Source organism: Sceloporus occidentalis, unplaced genomic scaffold, assembly GCF_023333645.1.
Source record: "Sceloporus occidentalis isolate IW3139 unplaced genomic scaffold, rSceOcc1.0.p SCAF_25, whole genome shotgun sequence".
Classification (NCBI taxonomy): domain Eukaryota; kingdom Metazoa; phylum Chordata; class Lepidosauria; order Squamata; family Phrynosomatidae; genus Sceloporus; species Sceloporus occidentalis.
In genome coordinates this window covers 7,458,924-7,477,879 of record NW_028317005.1, presented here as the reverse complement: position 1 = coordinate 7,477,879, position 18,956 = coordinate 7,458,924, and the positions used below count along the sequence as shown (strand labels likewise).

The following is an 18,956-nucleotide window of genomic DNA, read 5'->3' as shown; positions in this document are numbered from 1 at the left end:
TTATAGTACTGTCTCGTACACACTGTCAAGCTAATTAAGTGCATTTTGCCTTAGGAGCCTTATAGTCGGCATCTAAAGATAAATGTAACTATTTTTGCTATTTTCCCTAAGCATCTAGTAATCAAATCACACCGTAAAAGCTCAGATATATAGAAAACAAATATAATTTTCCAAGAATTACAAAAAAGAACAATAAAATCTATGTACATTTGCTAACAGATTAGGGCATCGGACTGTGAATATCTGAGGCTCATGCCAGTTCATGAGCATTATTCAGGGGATGGATTTAGTTAGGCGTAAAGAAGTCGTGATCAGACTCATGTTTCTGGGAGCAGAGTTGGGAATAAACATGAATTAATTGGTAGGATATTGCATGATCGCATATTACATATGTGCTCAGGCATCCGTGCATCTGTGGTCACAACGGTTATATGCAAGATACAGAACTATTTGGAATATAGGTGACCTAAAAAAACAACAACTCGTATTCCTGTTAAAATCAATTAAAAATAAAAATAGTTGATTAATTCTTTGTTAGCTTAATAATGAAGTGTGTAGAGTGCATTGTGAGATTGAGTCTCAAATAACACGGTATATTTCTGTTACACAGCTAACATGTAAGGTATTTAAATAAATAAAAGTGATCTTAAAAATATCTATCTATCTATCTATCTATCTATCTATCTATCTATCTATCTATGCCTAATAGGGTTTCACCCAATACATGATTGTCCATGCTGCAGGAGTTCAAAGACTGCTTGAAACTATACATTGCAGGTGGCATTTTGGGCACTGCATCCCTATGCATGTATGGAAAAACAATATTCCATATTTAATTATGGGTAAACAGCTCATTGATCCAAGGAAAAATATGACTGGTTAGTGCAAAATTGGAAAGAGCCAAACTGGGGGGTTTTTTTGCCTTCAACAAATTAACAGATATAGGAAAGGTCCATAATAACACCTGCAGAACTTGATGACAGATTAGAACCATTTGGCCCATGTTTCCTGCTGTAAATACTGTCTGTAAAACCTTAACCAGTCATTGGTCCTGTCATATATTCAGGATAGCCATGTTCCATATCATATGTCAATGACATACATTTAAATATCCAAGAAAAAAGGCAAGAGCCATACCGGGTTGTTTGCTTCTTCTTTACTAAATGAATTGAAACGTCAACCACAAGTTCCTGTCTATGTAAACGGTAGAAACACTTGATTTCTGACTAATAACAAACCAAAGAATAAAAACAACAAAAAAAAACAACCTAGTCTCTGTGCTCTCCTTATCACTCTCCATTCTTCTGAGTTTGCTTAGGAAATCATCAGCTTCCATTGTTTTCATTCTGCAGAAGAAAAAAAGGAAAACATAAGAATACTGTAAGAAATAATTATATAGAGTAATTGTTCTCATAATGTTGATGGTGGAACAATGCATACTCATGAAGATTTATAAGATCACAGTCAGTCTGATTTTATGACCATCATTTTAGCAAATGATGATTAGATAAGAAAGCCAGCCAAGCCATCTGTTAAATGACCACTTTCTTGTAAATACAGGGAGTAGCCCAGTTGCTAACAACACAGACTGTTACATTGAGTCTAAGCAGGGAATCCTCATCGGATTTCCATGCCAGCTTCTTGCATGTCTTAGGCAAGTTTTCCCTGGCACATCTGGCACTCAATACATGCGGTGGTGTTTATAAGGTAATGAATCACTGTACTTTATTAAGCTGTGTCTGTAGTACAGATCATATTAATAAAGTTTCAAAATTACAAAGTTACAAAAAACTGACTTTTGCTGATCCGGCGTGCAATTAAACTGAACATGTGAGATACTACAGTTCAGTATAAATAACGTCCAGATAAAATCACATATGGGAGTTAAGGTGGTAGCACGACAGCTGAAACCGTTTTCTAAAAGTAGTCTCCAAGCCGGCGACCGTCATTACAAGGTGGACCCTGGTAGCTGAAAGGTGATCATCACTTTGTATTGGGTAATGACACTCCCTACAGGAGCTAAAATGTAACTGCTAAGATCTTGTACATGTATTTGTTAATCACAATGAGCTAATTATTAACCACCTAATATATTATATTGTTACATTTGGAATATGTGCTCTCTTTCAAAACATCAGAAGAAACAACAGAAGCATGAATGCACTATACTAGCAGAATGTATCTTTTACAGTAAGCTTTGAAAGCCTCTCCTTCAGTCTCCTTGAACTCCTAGTTTTTCAGACTATGCGATGATGCAAAAAACTGAAAACAATCATAATTTAATGGTTGTGAAACAATATATTGCTCTATCGTTATAACTAAATAGGTCATAATTATATTAAATTAACAAGAAGATGTCACGTGGAGGACAGTTTCCAGTAAAATCAAAAGAGGAATTCAAATAAACTTTAGTAATATCTTTAAAAAAAGTTTGCAAAAATTACAAAAAAGAAAGTTACCTAAACAGGTTTTTCCTCTACATACTGTATATCTGTGTTTTTATCTAAATATTCATGTTATGGTGTTCCTTACCAAATAAGTGGAAGAAACATATATAGTTAAGAAGCAATTACATGCATTGAGGCTTATGTACAGTGTTCCCTCTAAGCTGTGCGCTTGTGCGCGCGCACATAGCTTTAAGAGGGAGCGCACACGAACAAAAATTGTGCGCACAACCAGTAGCGTACCGAACAGGGGGGCGGTCCGCTACTGGTTGTGTGCACAGCACCCCTCCAGAGACTGACAGTAATGTCCGCCGCTAGAGGTGCAGGCTCGGTTAGAGGGAGATCAAGGATCTCCCTCTAACCGTCTTAAAAAAAATCCTGCTCCCTTGCGACGCGCGCGGCAACTGATGTTGTGCTTCGGGATTTGATGTCATATCCCGGCGCACAGCACTGAAGCCATGCCCACCGCCTCCACTGCACTGGAAGAAGAGGACACAGAAGAGGAATAACGAAGAAAAGGAAAAGTGACAGTGACAGAGAAAAGGTAGGAAAACATTCTGTGAGAGTGAATTAGTAAGTGTGTGATAGTGGTGGGTGTAGTTTAAACTGAATGTTTGTGAATGAGTGTGTGTGTGTGTGTGATAGCATGGATGTGTAAGTGTGTGGGGGGGGATAGTATGGCATAGGGAGGCTGTAATCATAATCCTATCATGCTCAGGTTCCAGCATGTACTGGCTGCCTGAGCATGATAGGAGTGAGATTGCTGTTAGCAATTCAATTTTTTTGTTCAATTTTGGTGTGTTAACCACATCTTTATTAAAAGTAAGTAACACACCAAAATTGGAGGGAAAATCCCAGCAATCCCACTCCTGTCATGCCCAAGCAACCAGTACATGCTAGAACCTGGACATGATAGGAGTGTGATTGCTGTTTATCATATATATATATATATATATATATGTTATTGATTTTTTTGTCTAATTTTGGTGTGTTACTTTTAATAAAAGTGTTTTTGTTTTTAAAGGTGTGTGGGGGGGTCATTTTCGGTTTCAGTCAAGTGAATGCTAAATTTTCAGGTCCAGAATTTTCATTTCGGTGCATATATATATATATATATATATATATATATATATATATATATATATACATATAATACTAGGCCAGACACTAAAGTGGTAGGCCTACACCACATCAATGTTTGGCTTAGTATATAGTGATTGGGGTTATGCTGCATTATTGTCAATGTCTGGCTCAATGTATAGTGATAGGTGTTGTGTTGTACCACGGTCAGTGCGTGCGTCAGTATATAGCGATAGATGTTCTGCTGTACCACTGTCATTGTTTGCCTCAGTATATAATGATAGCAGTTATGCTGTACCACTGTCAATGTTTGCCTCACTATATAATGTTAGCAGTTATGCTGTACCACGGTCAATGTTTGCCTTAGTATATAATGATGGCAGTTATGCTGTACCACCGTCAATGTTTGCCTTAGTATATAATGATAGCAGTTATGCTGTAACACGGTCAATGTTTGCCTAACGATAGAAGCTATGCAGTTTTAAAGAGTGTGTGTGTGGGTGTCCCATGTACAGGATCCGCCCCAGGTGCCAAATACTCTAGGTACGCCCCTGCGCACAACAGTTTTTCCCAATTTTTTTTTTATCCTTTATGCGGCCTGGAGCCTCCGCTGGTGATTCGCTCATAATTTACTTATGCAGTGAGAATTTCACCTTTAAAAAAACATTACAGTAAGTAATACTGTTGTGTAACTAACACTACATTATCACACTATAATGTAGTGTTATTAACCATGAGCGAGCTGTACCAAAAATATAGAATAACAATTTAAATTTAACATTTGAAGAAGCATATTGTGCGCACAAAATTTGGGCTCTGGGAAAATTTTTGCACAATAGAAATTTCCTGCGCACACCACCTAAGAAACATTAGAGGGAACATTGCTTATGTATACAACATAAATCTAGTGCAGAGTTTCAGTCTTTTTTTGCCACCGTAATCCCATTAGATCAGAGACAATTTAATAGAACTGGTTGTATTTATTGCTATGTTGGGATAACAGAAGAAAAAAAAGATTTACATGCCAAATTAAAAAAAATATTGGCCACCCTATCCTAAAGTCTTTCATTAGGTTTAAACTCTCTCGTGGTTAATACTATTGTGTTGCCAACGTAGCTGCTGATGATGTACACAGCTGTTGGACCAGGAAATAGCAGTCTAAAAACATAAGTTGTTTGCGGTGCATGGATGCCTCTATGAGCAGGAAACAAACCACATATTCTCTATACATGCTGGAAGACGGAAAGTTTCTGCTCAACTCACAGACTTTAGAGAATTTACACTCAATAAATAGCTATTTCTCTCACACATGCATTTATTTAATTACGTGAAGACAAATAAATTCAGATTCCGATTACCACTGTGTTACAGATTTGATTTGTTACAGGTTGGAACAACATGAAAGGTTGCAGATATTGTATTCTGTCCTGGCATAATTCTACCGTATTTGCTCGATTATAAGACGACCCCCAAAATCTGAATATTAACTTAGGAAAAAAAGAAAAAGCCTGAATATAAGACGACCCTAAAGGAAAAAAGTTTTACCAGTAAATGTTAATTCATGTAAACTATTTTTTTAAATAAAAGCTATGATTGAGAAAAATATTTTTTTTGTTTTTATTTCCTTGTATTTTCCAACCTGTCCCCCAGTTACGCACATCTGCCCCCAGGCTTGCCACACCAATATGGCACTGTGGCCCATGATATGCCTTTTAACCCTCTATATGCCACTGTGCCCCATGGTATGCCTTTTGATCCCCTATGTGCCATTCTGCCTCCAGAAATGCCTTATACCCCTATATCCCATTCTGGCATTTAGGGGGTTAAAATGCATATTATGGGGCAGAGTGGCATATAGGGAGGTATAAGGCATTCCAGGAGGCAGAGTGGCATTAAGGGAGTTAAAAGGCATTGTATAGAGCACTCTGCCTCCAGAAATGCCTTATGCCCCCATTTAACACACACACGCACACACACACACACTTACCGGTGCTTCCAATTTCCTGCTGTATTGCCTGGGCAGCGGGTTGACGTCTCCTTCTGCTGCAGCCGGAAGGAGGTGGAGTTGGCAGCGGGGGTTTGTCTGCGTCCGTCGCGCATACCTTCCCCGGCTGTCAGAGATCAGACTTCCCCGCACCGGTGCGGCATCGGTGTGGGGAACTCTGATCTCTGACAGTCGGGGAAGGTATGCGCAACGGATGCAGACAACCCCTCCTTCCGGCTGCAGCGGACGTTGTCTACGCGCATTGCGTAGACGTCAACCCGCTGCCCCGGCAATACAGCAGGAAGCACCGGTAAGTGTGTGTGGGGGTGTTAAATGGGGGGGGGGAGACAGGAGGATCCAGGTCCCCTGCAGCGGTGCAGGGGATCTGGATCTTAGTCTCATAATCAGACCTCTATTTGAGGTCTGATTAGAAGACGACCCGGATTAGAAGACGAGGGGTATTTTTCCAGAGCATTTGCTCTGAAAAAACCTCGTCTTATAATCGAGCAAATACGGTACTTTACATAGGCATTTGTTATTGAAGCCTGAAGTGCTCTTATTTCCAAAGGAAAATAAAAGGTATGACATCTAAGCGAATTGTGCAAAGTGCAGTGACGAGCCGGAGTAGACTGAGCTTTGGTCTTTTCTGCACAATTCTGCCAAAATGCCTGCAAGAAGCGCAGGGTCTTCAGCTCCACTCACTAGCAATGCTTGGGGAGCCAAAAACCTTTATGAGTCAGAAAGCCAGTGGGAGGCTTGGATCTTCCTTAGGGACCTCATGGAAGCAAATGGCTTTTCTGGCCTTCCTAAGGTCCCAGAATACTTGGAGAGACGTGGTGGTTTGAAGTTCAAAACCAACCATTCCCATAACAAAAGTCTTTATCTTTAGACCAATGGCCCTGGGACTCATGAAATAATCAGTTAATAAAACAGTAAGGCCAGGTAAGGACCCAGTCACAAGGCTAGCATTTTAAAACATCTTTCTACTGTCAAACTAACATGTTGGGGGGAAAAGACACCTCATGCTTAATAACACCCTCAGAGGATTAGTGGATCTCTCTCCTGCCAAAGGGAAATAATACACTTGATTTTAGCAACAAAGGTTGAGACATTTCCAAACATTACTTGGTATATTGCCTAAATACGATGAAAAATTATTTTATCTAATCTTAAAAATATCCATTTAATTTCTCTTTTGCTTTCCCCAGCATAGCTCACTAATGGGTTTGGCAACCCTAAATCCAGTCGCAAGAGAGAGAGAGAGATGAACTGGGAGAATGGAGAATGTCTGGATATGGATGTGTGCAATTCTCAGTGACTATCCACCTAAACATGTGATGTGAGTTCCACTGCTTCTACTGGAGAGCGGGACAAAGCGTCATTTTTAGCAGCAGGAAAGATTTAAGGCAATCCATTAAGGAAGTACATCTTGGACAGTCTACTGCCTTGAATCAAGCACTCACAATTGGTTGCTTGAATTAATCATTGATTAGGAAATACATTACTACCCACATGGGACAGCGCAAGTCAATAGCTGCAAAGAACACCAGACTCCGGGTAATATTCCTATTGTAAACCTTGGTGTATTGTCTACTTCTTGTGCGTTGCTATGGAGAATTTTATGTATTTACACCAACAGTCTCTCCTTATCATATGGCACCTGGGACTGTTGAGTAATATAAAGAGAAAATTAAAATGTAATTGTGGCCAATTCCTATAATATTAAATTGTGACTGTGCAATAACATTGGTGTAATATATGTTTTAATGATGTCTCTGGTTCACATATATCTATTGTATGATTCCCATCTTGAAATATTTTAGGAAATGTTTAGTGGTAGAATGAATAGTACGAAGTGTCTTAGATGCATGTGTGTTTATCATCAACCTTACACTAGATACTTTCAAATAAGGCAGGACTCACCAATTAACAAAGGTGATAGGTGATGAGAAGCAGTGGGAGAGAAGCCAGTTCATGACAAAAGGAAGATTACTTCCAAATGGAGAACAAATAATGGAGTGTTATCAGAAGACATACATTTTATTCCCACTTAAGCTTCGGGGAAGGGGCGTACTTAATACCATTCCAGTGATGTCAGGGAGTTACAGTACTTACAGCTTCCCACCAATCCTCAGGAACAAGCTTTCCGTATCTGAAGATGAAGGTATGCTGCACCTTGGGTCAGTGATGCTACGGGCCAGGCATCCAAAGAAAGACATGCATCATTACTATTTAAGATATAGTTCTTTGTGAACTTAAATATATATATATATATATATATATATATATATATATATATATATACACATACATATATATTCCACTGATCCAGAGAAGCATACCATTGTTTTAATATTGTATATTCTTATTAGTAAAAGTTGACAGATGTTCAGTATATATACATGCAATTAAATATAATTTAGATTCTTTGATTCTTTACATCATTACAGGATTGTGAGCAGATTCTTCCTAAAATACTTTTATGAAAAATGGGATTGTGTGGTATGGACTGTGGATTAATTCTATGTTCTATTTAAGTAGAATCTTGGTCAATGTTTTGGTTTTTTGGCATCACTGTCACTCCTGCCAAAAATGATAAAGTCGCTTGTGTTCAGTAGGGTTTCTCTATTCCAAGTGCTCTTTAGGGCTTCTTTCTGGGATATGGGGCTCCCGCCTGTTTAGCAATTCTGGATTAATTCACTAAGGAGGAATGCTTAAGGACCTGACACGCTATGCACCACTAACTTCAAGCCACTACACTCCCCAGAAAAATAACCCAAAAAACCTGTTTTATTGTTGCCTACTGCCGGTTTTTGCATCACGTGACAATTAGATGTTCGCAACTAACTTTATTTCTGAGAAGGATTTGGGCATTCAAAACTACTAGGAATTTTGGTGGAACAGCACCTTCAACTTGACTTTCCAGGAAGCCAGGAGATGGGCTGTTATACTGCATTATTCCTAACTTTGGAAACTAAAAGAAGATGAAACCAATAAATGTATTGTGCAACTGCAACATTCATATCCTGATCAACAATGACACACAATGACACACAATGACACAGGACTTCGACGACAATGAATGACATTTAAAGTAAATAAAACCGCTGCTATCTACATTATATTCTATCACTTATATAGGTTATAAACACCTATTAATATAACATTTTCAGTACTGTACATAGCAGACGGTTTGCAATTAAATTTAGATTTACTGAGTATAATTTCGTAACCTTATTACGAGTATTTAATCACTAACAAAAATGAGTGAACATCCCTACCTTGAAAAGGATGCATTTATTATTAACATAATGCAATTTGTTTTGCGGTGTAAAATCTAACAATTATACTGGGATTTGAGTAATATAATTTTTGAAAGTTAAATTGAATTTATTATTAACATGCAGTGCATTCATTAAAGGCACTTCCAGCAGAGACTATTAGTTTATCATCATTGTTGCTATGCACTGTAAACATTTGCAGGTTGTAATGTTTCCAGTCTTTCAACTCAGGAATTAGAATGATGAGACGACTCGGTATATGACAAAAGAAACCTTGTTTCAGGCATCCTGGGAATTGTTCAGAAATTGAGAAAAGAATACGGCGGAAGGCATCCACGGACAGGAAACAAAACATAATAAATGAAATACACACAGAACATGCTTTTCAAAGGTGACCTCGACAAATCAAATGTGTGCTTTTTCTTGAAACCAGAGTCAGATGAGTGAGCAATACACAGGAACTAAGAAGTTCTATGGATTGATCTAGCAAAGAATGGTTTCAATGATGAAGCTATACTAAGAACAATACAAGGAGATATATTATCCTGTGGAGAGTGGAATCCGGTGGTAGCAGATTCTAATATGGCTTGCTGGTTGTTTTGGAATATGAATGTATACTCCAGTGCATGAGTGAGATCAAGGGGATCTTTCATTCTTTACCCCTGTATTGACTTAAATGGGACCCTTTCAAGCCAATGGGGCCAATGCGCAGGTAAAATGATTTTTTTACCTACACATTAATACCGGTGAGAGTACCAAAGGGACAATAAGGCAATCCTGCGTATTCTTTTAAACCTATGCTAAAGAGCTTTCAACCCTTGCGTCTATATATCATTATGAGACAAGAATACGTTTCTGGTTTCCAATGTATGGTGAGATATTTGCATGAACTTACATGGAGATTTCCCTATAGTGTTCCAATTCTTTGTTTGCCTTCTGGAAATCGAGTCCTACTGCTTCCAACTGGTGCTGTAAATCTATATAAAATAAACAGTTATAATTAGTGGGTTGGGTTGGATTCTTTAATTACACAATATCATTGCAAACTGGCATCAGTTAGAAACCAGGCTGAAGCTTAACAGTAGAAGGTACCAACGGATTATACTAAGATGAGCAAGCCCTTTAGGAGTTAACATAACAAATGATCACTGGCCTCTCGGAAGGAACCCTTTGTGTGTTCTTTTCAGTTGGGTTCACCAGCTGGGAATTCGCAGAAACGTTGCGTAGGGAGATCGTGTTAATTCTCCACCATATAACTGGCGTGAGTGCCCAACGGAACAGATTCTGCTCCTTGTCGAATGACTCCAGCTGATGATACTAACTGTGTCTGAGCTGTATGGATATCCTGCTAAACATTCCACAGCTGTTACAGCGCAACCCGGCTCGTCTTATTATAATTACACCTACTATCAGCTTTAACAAGGTGGTGTATGTGATACAGAACACTAATTATACACTCATCCTAACTGCGCACTCAGTGATGTTATTATTTGTAAATCCATCCGCATCCATAGAAACAAGACAAGAACACTAATTCAAAGTGAATGTGAATTCCAACTATTATATACTAATACACCGCAAGGCAACATTTCCTTCATATCAGCTGGTCTGGCATTATTCGGAAAATTCTCAGAAAAAAAAGAATATATGCCAAAACACCAAAAGCCTATAATTGCTTACAGTACATTGGTCTCACGAAAACTTAATAAAGAATACACATCCTTAAGGCACATTAAAACAATTCCTAACAGAAACTAGAAATGTGCATATTAAACACTGTGTAAACAAGTGTAAACAAGTATCTTGCTGAGCAAATCAGCAGCACAAATCCCACACCAAACAGTATTTAATCTGGTTCATAAATATGTACTACATTTTTAGGTTACTAATTGTATGATATTTTGATGCAAATACAAAACTATTTTTCTGTATATATGGTAAAGAAGGATAATGAAAAATATATTGTACACGGTGCTAGAATTTTACAATTCAAGGTGCATTATGTATTATGCTTATTTCGGGCGGCATATACCATATATATGGTGGTATATATACATACATATATATATATATATATATATATATATATATATATATATAGAGAGAGAGAGAGAGAGAGAGAGAGAGAGAGAGAGAGATGGTGACAAATAAGCCATGTGTTCGCATCCATAGACAGTTATTGTGTGTCAAAGTTTGACACCAACTCGCCGACGCCAATTCCAGCCAAAAGATATGTATTTAAGCTACTCAAAAGGCGAACCTACTCCATCCTAAAAGGAAGAGATACAATAGGGGGCATCATAACTCAACACAGCCATGCAACACAATTTTAAATAAGAAATGGCTAATGAAGCATGTCACCTGTCAACACCATCTCTGCAAAAATCTACTTCTTGATCTGTAATCTAATGGCTAAGGGGTATAATGCTGAGTTATGTTAACGTGAAGTCCATTTAATGGGTTAAGAGAAGTCTAAAGTATGCAATAACACATGTACTTTTTGCATACCGTTCTCCTTTAATTCCCAATCTCCCAGGGTTAAATGAGGTGATTCGACATGCACAGATGAACACGTTTAACTTATTACAAGCTTTTGGTTAAAGAGGGTCGAGGTTAGAACTAGCCATAATTTAGTTAGACTGATCTATACAGTCTGCCAAGATCAAATGATACATAGCATACAACTATACTATTGTTTTATATAAATTATTATGTGTACTTGAAAGAATTGGAATTGATTTCTATGGACCATATATCTTCAGAGCTATTGTTAAATCAAAAGGGAATGTGGGTGGAATATAGATTAAGTCACCGGTCAATTTCTTTAGAGGGAAATCCTAAAAAACACAAGACATTGTTTTGTTTTTCAAAGAATGATTCACATGACGGCTGCCACAGACACAGATCAGAATACATACGATTATTATTTCCCCCCCCTATTAAATAACATACAGATGTGAGGCGGAATACATGATGAAGTGCGCTGAAGGTAATGCTCATTCATGTGACTTTTTTTTGTTCTTCCTAGAGATTAAGGAGCAAATGATAACAGCAGAGAAAGACAAAATGATCTGATGGTCTTTCTTCAGATGAAAGGAGCTGCTTTCAAAATACTGTCTGAAAGTCATCTGTTTTTCCAGGACATTGTGCAACCATATCTGTGTTTCAAAAGCATTCGTGAAAATGCAAAGCAGAGAGCTTACATAGAAGAAGGACAGACGTGCTTTTGTGGCGGAACATAACAAAGAGAGGGCAATACTTGTTTGCAATCGCAATCTGTGTTTCATCATCAAACAAATTATTCGCAGTCATGACACTTTTGTTGCCTGTTTTATCAAATTGTTACCCCGAACTGTAGAGAAAGATGGATTCTCTCTGATCTGACATCGGTTCGGCAGCTGCAGTCAGATGGTATTTTCTGAAAGCACTATGGGAATTACCGCAGCGTCTTTCAATAAAGAAATGCTTCTTTCGTGAAATCAAAGGCTCATTTGACTGCAGCCATTTCTGAAAAGTACTGATAAATATAGCAGAATATGCCAGTAATTGCTGAAAGAGGACTGGAGCGTGTGCTATTTCTGCATGATGTAGGCTCGCTGGGTATAACTTAAGTGTGTAATTAACTTCTCCAGTCATATATTTACCTATGACTTTGTCTTGAGGGCTCGGAGCCCCAGCTGTTCAGCCACAAAGTGACAATAACCATGTATACACTTTCAGAAGTCATGTGCAGATTTACTAGACCACAAGCAAAAAAAGTTGAAAAAATAAAAAAAATATATTTTGTGTGAGCTGTATATGCCTATATGCACATATGTTTTCCCATTTAGTGAATATTTACTTATGAAGAATGGCTTGTATTTAGTACTTCTGACATTGACACAAATACCTTGACCATCTCACCTGCTTGGCTATTTGCATTTAGATTTTGAGAGAAGAAAGCGTAATTTAATGAACCACAAAATGGGTAGGCTGGTACATTTTATTGGAGGTAGCACTAAGGGCATTGGTTAAGCGTTCTGTATCTGTCAACAATTACTTACAACATTCCCAATGAGATAAGCTGCTGTGTCGGTTATGGAAATAGGTTTTTTTTTACACTGTTCCTTCAACATTTACAATAATATTTTTTGCTTGTATTCTGTTACATGATTATTCTTCGGAATACAACTAACACGTGGGAACCAGGTGAATGTATCCCTTAATCAGAGGTCAGTGCATATAAATATGTATACTCATGCAGGCTATCGTTGACCAATGGCTAGAGCCACCCAGGGGGTGAAAATCATGGGAGTTGAAGATCAGAGAGTGAATGATCCAGCTTAGGTATCGTGTAGATGATAAACACGATGATAAATACACGTTGAAAAAAAATATTCTTTATTGCAACACCTGAACAAAGTGCCTAAACAGGTCCTGCCCCCAAGCTTCCTTACTAGCAATGATTGTAGTTATATTTATTACATACAAATCATTTATTTAATTGTTCCACAAACTTACCCTCCTTGACACTTGTTCAACATCTCATGATCATCTTAAAGGAGAAATAGACTTCATTGCAATATTGGAAATCTCTTGACAGAAGAGGATAATTCAGACATTCTGAATTTCACAAGTTACAGAGGTGTTGTGCAATCATTTTTCAACAATTGCACTTTTTTATGGATACATTCTAGCTCTATCCAGATGTTGGCAGCCCCTATGTTAGCCAGTTCTGGGATAAAAAAAATTTTTATGAATTGTTCCCTGCTCCTATTGGCATAAAAGTATTTGGAAGCACTACCCAAAATATTCCCAGCAGAGGGTGACGTATATCAATCCATTCAATTATTGGTCTACCTTTACTACCAGCCATATCCTAAAGATTTACCATGTCAATTGACAAATCTCTGCAGAGGTTAAGCCACAAAATAAGACTAACATTAGGAATTGGTAGAAATGGGAAGCACAACATAATTAGTTCTCATTGAGTGATACCAATAGGAACATAAGATGCTCATTTGGGACTCAACTTGACAGACTCAATACATATGTTCTTTATTAGATTGGTTGTATAAGAGCAAGAAATAGATTCTCTCATAATGAAACCCGTAAGCAATGGTGCTCATTATGCCGTCATGACAGCAAAAGGTTTTTTGATCTTTTTACCACTACTAGTCATGGTGAACTTACATTTAATTATTTATTTGGCCATTTACCATTTCTTGGGAAAAGGTTCTAAGTGTTAGATGGTTCATAAAAAGGACAGAGGCTATATAAATCTTACCTATTGTTTGCTGTTGCAGCTGATGACATCTGGTTTTCAACTCGTTTTCTATCTGATGTGAAGCTTGGAGTTGCTGTGATGTTAGCACAAAAGAATCTGCCATGGTTTCTAGATCTTTCATCTGATTTAGGAGGGACACATTTTCTGCCAGGGATTTGGCAAGGTGTTCATTAAGCCTGGTTATTTCTAAAGCGATAAATCAATAATTGTTAAAAATCAATAATAAGGCTGAACATAACTTTTTTTCAGGACCCATTTACATTGAACACATTAAATGACATATAAAGTGCTGACTTGGCAGTTTGGGACATTTGAATAACTCTTTTCTTGGACTTTATCACCACACATACTGCAGGGTTGCACTATGTAAAATTTGGAAGAAGTGGGCAACAAAGTGACAGTTTTATCGTCCAAAACAAGCCCTGGACTGGCCTTCTGGTACACTAGAGGAACGCCTGGTGGGCCGTTGACTGAAACTGCCAAATACTCACCTGATCTGCCACTGCAGTTAGATATGCCTGGCCGCACATGCTACATAAACTTAAAACGGTAACATGCAGCAACATATATCCAGCCATTGGCAGCACTTAAATCATCAATTGGCCGATAGCCTTAAAGTGCCAGGGCTGCTCTGTCATCGCCAGTCTGGCCATGGTCCTCAAGATGTGGCGGGTGAGCTTAATTATGCTTTGGCCAATTCATATAACCAAAACCTCTCATTTATATTATGTTTATGTATTTGTTTCCAACTTTATTAGGGTAAGAAGCGCAGACAGTTTTTGTTTTTTGTATACATGGTCCTCAAGATGACAGAGCCAAAGAGAGATAGTTTGGAGGAGTTTTGGTAGATATGAATCTTTTTTCAGGACAGACATCATGTGGATAGACGGTCTGTGTATAAAGCACGTACCCCTAGCATACTGCTGGAGAGTGATACCCCCTTTCGAAGAGGGTTTTTTGAGTTCTCAGGAAGGGCCACCAAAGGTTTTTCACTCTTTGAATGATCAGATAGCAATTCCTCTGCTATGTATATCCCACAGCTCTGGCGCTCAAAGGGTAGCGACTAAACAATATTCTCATACACTGTACAAAAATAGTAAGTGAAGATGTCAGCTCTATAAATACAACAGCGAAGAAGCTATATTCGTCAACTACAGAAGAGCTCAGAGGGAGTATAAAAATGTCATTTTCTATAAACATCCTTGGCAAATATTAAGTATTATTATACGGGACCACTCAATGTTGCCCAAGGCGTGGTATATCCCCTTTAATAAGGGCAGTTGCGTAAAAACACGGCATAGTAGCAGTTGAATTATTTGTAGAATTTGATTCAATGTTATACTTAACCATAGCGATAAAAAGAAAGTTGTCCCTCGAACAAAAGACTTTTTATTCACATTTCCAATACAATTATTAATTAGCTTTTTTGCTTAAAAACAAACAATGGTTCTAAAAAGTCTTCTAGATATCTTTAAGCTGCCTATTTGTTTAAAGGTTCTAGATGATTTTAAAAGTGCATTTAGTTTGTAGATTTGTAGGGCTATTTTAGTTGTAATGGAGCCAATAGTTTATATCATAAGACACCATCTGTAACTGGGCATACCTATAAAAAAGAAATACTGTAGGGCTACTGTGTCTGCTGTTGCCACTAATTAAGTAAAATGTGACAATTTTTAAGCATGTATATGCTTTAGAAAGACCCTGTAAAACATGCATGTAAAACCACACAATGCTTTCCAGCAAAGGTTCTGCTTGCTGAGGCTTGCCATGGATTGTAGGTGTTGTAGTCTTGACTGAAGGTCTGCCAGTAGACAGTATTCATTTAGAGGTCTATTATATAAAATAAAAAGCTGAAAAAGCAGAGTAAATGTTTTGTCTTGTCTACTGCGTTGACTGCTTAGTCAACATTTTCTCTTAACACAGATTATATGCTATTTGCTTTGAAACCGTCCAGCCGTTCGACCTTAAATTTGGGATATTCATCTGTTGCATGTTAATAGATGCCATGCTTGCTCTTGTAGACAACAAAGGTTGCATGAATTTTTCCCTAAGTAATCGTGCAGGCTTGCCCGCAGAAAGGCAAAAGCTAATGTCGAGCAGAGAGTGAGTTAATTATATTCAGCTGTATGTGATGGAGGTAATCCCAACATGAGAGGTCATTCTGGCATGTCTCTAGAGCCAAGCCTGCATGGAACTTAACTTCTACTGACTCCTGAATCAGAATAACACCATCAGTGAAGCAGCTTGTGATATCGTGCTCTTACAGAAGCGGAAAAACATTCTAAAATAGGGATATGGAGAACATGAGTGTTATGCGTAACAATGCGTAACTCGTGGCTTAAGGTTTTCCACTTCTGCTTCGGTTACAATGAGTGATTATACTCTACGGTCAGTTCTGAAGACAAGATGAACTCTGACCTTCAATTTATAGAAACAGTAATGTTACAGTCACAATACAGTACTCTCTATATAACCCGTCACGTGACAAGTACTGACAGGTTCAGCTTTGCTGTAGAAGAGGATGGCATACAAATCTGTCAAATACTGCAATAAGATAGAACACGTAGACATGATGCTAAATGAGGCAAAAGAATGAATGCTCCAATCTGCATGCTGTAAAATTAATTAGATGCAATTTTGGGTGCTGGACTGTCCGTTGAAGAACAATCAACGAATTATTTAGTCTTTAGAGTTAAAAAATGTAGAATTTTGAAGAAGTGACAGATGTGCCTTAAATCAGAAACAGTATTAGCCAACAGTACTGCATCGAGTCAACAATTTCTTGACCCTACAGTGAAACATTCCCTTCCCCAACTTCAGAATTTTTCAATTCAGTACACCAAGCAAGTCTGCATTGGTGTTTACAGATTACAATAAACAATATATACATATTAAACATCAAGTGTGTGTCTATACCTATGGAAAAGGGTACCTTAACTTCTTGTTGACAGGATTTGTATGAAAACCATTATTCACAACCATTAAGTTATTTTCCTCCCTTTACTAAATCTTACATTATCGAGGGGATGGATTTGATTTCTTATACTGAGTAAAAGTTCCCAGTACAAACACCTCCCATGAGAATAACCCTTACAAATATACATTTTCCACTAAACGCAACATCTCTAAAATAGTCCAGATGTTCAAACCAAATATTCCCAGAACAATTACACTAGTTGGAAAAAAACACACGTTATATGCAGCTTTAATAAATTAGTTAATTTATGCTAATAACTATGTATGTTACAATTAAACACACTTTGCTAACATATTAGCATCAACATTTAAGTTTTAATAGTTATAATGCTGTATTTTAATTATATATGCATTAAAACGTATTTATTTGTCTCAGGCTCTCATTGTTTACAATAGTGGACTAATATGTCTATATATTAAAAAAATCTAAAAATTATCGATCACACCAGACCAGGTTTTTTTTTTTAAAACAAAACTAGGAATTAGTAATTGATGTCATTCTCTGATTACTTTTGTGTCCCAACAAAGTCAAGTGTGTTGAGAATTATGTGGTGAATTTATAGCAAAGGAGCAAAGTTGTAGGAACCCAAGTAATGGTTTCTATTCTAGAGTAATGTACCTTCAGCCCCTGAGATTCTGAAACATCACAACTACACAATAGTACGCAGCAATCATTTACACAACTCATTTGGTGAGTATAATTGCTTCATTGATTAATTCAACTGCATTAGATTGACAGCTTGTGAGACAACAGCAGCCTCCAGGACTGGTTGGGGAGATCACGGATCTCCCTAACCAGCTGAACAGGGCCCCTGATGATGATAAAAAAACAATAGCGATTTTATAGGGGAGGGGGCATTCCTATGGGGCCGGCATCAGGCACAGGTGCTGAACATTAAAAACCCCTGGAACCTGATAATCAGGGAGACTGTTGGGGGAAGAGGAAGTTTCCCTGAGCTCCCAAGGGCAAGGAGAGGTCCTGAAGAAGACCATCCCTGAGCCAAGTGAGGCAATACCTGCCTGGACCTGTGTTTGCTGTCTGGGGGAGGTTTTCCAGAGCCTGGCTTAGCTGGGTCTTGCGGGGAGGTCAAGTTAGTGGGTGATTAGGCTGGTCAGTCGGGGCCAGCATCGTACAGTTAGAGAGGGCTCCAATTGCGAGCTAGGTTTTGGGGTTTGAGTTAAAATAAAGCACTGTTTTGCAACAAGCTGCTGTTCCTGACTCTGATTGCCCTAGATGACAGTGCTTAGGACCCCTAAATGTGACATTTATGGCCCTCATGCTACAGGGTTTGTCACAGTGTATATACGTGTTAATGGGCAATATATGTGTATATGCGTATTAATGCGCAGTCGTGTGTAAGAGCAGTGTATATGTGTGTGTATGGGCAGTCGTGTGTGAGGGCAGTGTATGCGTATATGCGTGTTAATGGGCAGGTCTGTGTAAAGGCAGCGTGTATGTGTGTTTATGGACAGGTGTGTGTAAAGCAGTGTGTAAGGGCACTGTATGTGTATATGCGTATTAATGGGCAGGTGTGTGTAAGGGCAGTGTATGCGTATACACTGGGGGGGCACAATTTTCCATTCTTGCCTCGGGTGCAAAAGGAGCTAGCTACGGCTCTGGACAACACATTGAATACAATAGATAAGCGTTTATGAAACCGATGTCAGAGATAAAAGTCATGTGAATGAGTTCTTCAGAAGTGAGCGTGGTGGGATTCTAGGGAAATGAAACTAATATAACTGGTTTGAGAAAACACAAACTGACAAGGTGTAAAAGCAAAACTGTACTCTGACTGCAGACAAATAGAAATATATTGCTTTCCAGATATATATAAAAAACTTGGGTGGACTGGTAATTTTTTTTATGTATATTCTCACACAATCAGAATTCATTTTGTGCTAGTGGATTTAGATCTGCATTTCCT

The 18,956-nt window shown here is 38.1% G+C and overlaps 1 protein-coding gene across 1 annotated transcript in view; it reads right to left on the bottom strand.

Moving 5' to 3' along the window:
* Positions 1-18,956, bottom strand: part of LOC149300347 (uncharacterized) — a 51,364-nt gene that overhangs the window by 8,151 nt on the left and 24,257 nt on the right. Inside the window, exons 8-10 of the mRNA XM_089485305.1 lie at positions 14,056-14,241; positions 9,685-9,766; positions 1,269-1,346 (exon numbers count right to left, since the gene is read on the bottom strand). Coding sequence (XP_089341431.1) covers positions 1,269-1,346; positions 9,685-9,766; positions 14,056-14,241 — 346 coding nt within the window. The remainder of the gene's footprint in view (positions 1-1,268; positions 1,347-9,684; positions 9,767-14,055; positions 14,242-18,956) is intronic.